Source organism: Platalea leucorodia (assembly GCF_965183815.1).
Source record: "Platalea leucorodia genome assembly, contig: HAP1_HAP1_SCAFFOLD_59, whole genome shotgun sequence".
Classification (NCBI taxonomy): Eukaryota; Metazoa; Chordata; class Aves; order Pelecaniformes; family Threskiornithidae; genus Platalea; species Platalea leucorodia.
In genome coordinates, this window is record NW_028121451.1 from 565,734 (window position 1) to 567,964 (window position 2,231).

A 2,231-nucleotide genomic window follows, 5' to 3' on the forward strand; every position below is an offset into this window, starting at 1 on the left:
CTAAGCCCCACACAGCTGCTCTCTCACTCCCCCCCGGTGGGATGGGGGAGAGAATGGGAAGAGTAAAAGTGAGAAAACTCATGGGTTAAGATAAAGACAGTTTAATAGGGAAAGCAAAAGCCGTGCGCACAAGCAAAGCAAAGCAAAGCAAGGAATTCATTCACTGCTTCCCATGGGCAGGCAGGTGTGCAGCCATCCCCAGGAAAGCAGGGCTCCATCATGCACAACGGTTACTTGGGAAGACAAAGGCCATCATGCCAAACGTCCCCCCCTTCCCTTTTCTTCCCTCAGCTTTATATAATGGGCATGATGTCATAGGGTAGCATAGCAGGGGAAGATGACCTTCATGTCTTTTAACTTTTTTAAGCTGATTCCACACGGGAACACTGTAGATAGTCCGTGGCATCTAGCAAGTGATTTCTCAAGCTTGAGGGCAGTCATCTCTTCATCGGTTGTGTCACCCTCTGGGCCCTACTGACTACTGACCATGCTTTGACTCTTTCCCTTGAACGTTACGTTGGTCAGACACAGCTTGAAGTAGCTATTGGCATCACACTCTTGAGGGGCACTGAAGGTGCTCTAGAGTACAAAGATATCATGGTGGGGCATGGCGTAGCAGGAATGCCTCAGGAGACCTTTCCCCTTCTTGAGCAGGATGAAAGCCAGGCTGGACACATGGTTTTGTTTGAGCAAATATGGGATGCTTTGTTCAGGCAACCACATAACCCAGTGGGACTTTTGGTACTGCTTGGGACTATTTTACATCCTCGGTAGCATCACTTTGTCCATAGGAGTCTTCTCAAGGCAATTCTCACTTCCTTATTCCTCAGGCTATAGATGACAGGGTTAAACATGGGGGTCACAACTGTGTAAAACAGGGCAAGGTATTTGTCGGTATCTACCGAATCCCTTGACCGTCGCTTTAAGTAGACAACTGTGGCCAAGCCATAGAAGAGCCTCACCACCCCGAGGTGTGACGAGCAGGTGGAATAGGCTTTGTGTCTGCCCAAACCTGAAGGCATTTTCAGAATTGCCCTAATAATTTGAATGTAAGAAGTAACTATGAAGGAGAAGGGAAGGATTACGAAGAGCAGGGTGATGGTGTATAGCATCACTTGATTCCAGAACGTGTCTGCACAGGCCAGTTCCAGCAGAGGGGGGACATCGCAGAAAAAGTGATGGAGGTCATGGGATGCACAGAAGGGCAAAGTGAACACCTGGTAGGTCTGTCCTACTTGCACTGGTACGACAGCCACCCAGGACCCCAGCACCAGTCTGATGCAGAGACCCCTGCTCATGACGAGGGTGTAGTGCAGGGGGTCACATATGGCTATGCAGCGGTCGTAGGCCATGGCAGCCAGGAGAAGGCATTCAATGCTGCCCAGCAAAACCAGGCAATACAGCTGGGCAGCACAGCCCAGGAAGGAGATCCTGCCATCCGCCCGCAGGAAACCCACCAGCATTTTTGGCAGAGTGGCTGATGTGTAGCATATCTCCAGGATGGACAAGTTCCTCAGGAAGAAATACATGGGGCTGTGGAGGCTTGAGACCACCACCGTGATGAGTGCAATCAGGCTGTTCCCTGTGAGGAGCATGAGGTATATGACCAGGAATACTGTGAAGCACAGGCCCTGCAGGCTGGAGTGGTCAGAAAATCCCAGAAGAACGAATCCGGATCCAACAGTGTGATTTTCCAAGCCTTTTCTTTGGGGCATTTTCCCTAGATGGAGCAATCCAAACATCAGGCTCTTAGAGGATGCTAATGGCCTGTCCACCATCCCACACACTTCAAGCCTAGAGAAAGCCTATGAACATCAGCACACACGTGATTGCAGGATTAGGCGAGCTGGACCAAGATCTGCCTGAATGTTTGGAAATCTAACATGGCTTGCTTGCTGCAGGGGGAGGGTTAAAAAGAGGAAAGAACAGAATCCTTGAGCCTGAATGACTGGGGTTTTTGATATGGGTAAAAGAAACTTGACTTTCTTTTTTAGAGTTGATTTTCTTAAACAGAATACCTGGTGAGAGATGAGAAAAAAAGGAAGAAAAAGGATAAATTCTCACCCCTTTAAGAACAGTCTTGCTTACGTTCCTTGTCCAGATCTTGTCAGAGCTGCATTGAATGTAAGAACACGAAGAAGAAATAGGGTGAAAAGGAGGAAAGGGATGAAAAGGGGAAGACAAAGCAAGGCAAGGCCAGGCAAGGAGAGGCAATCAAAAGAAAGTGAGGC

General features: G+C 48.8%; 1 protein-coding gene across 1 annotated transcript; it reads right to left on the reverse strand.

Moving 5' to 3' along the window:
• Positions 1 to 776: 776 nt before the first annotated feature.
• Positions 777 to 1,715, reverse strand: LOC309603340 (olfactory receptor 10AG1-like; the record flags this gene model as incomplete). Its single annotated transcript, XM_082338210.1, has 1 exon — positions 777 to 1,715. One exon carries the CDS (start codon positions 1,713 to 1,715, stop codon positions 777 to 779), a length of 939 nt encoding a protein of 312 aa, XP_082194336.1.
• Between the last annotated feature and the right edge of the window lie 516 nt (positions 1,716 to 2,231).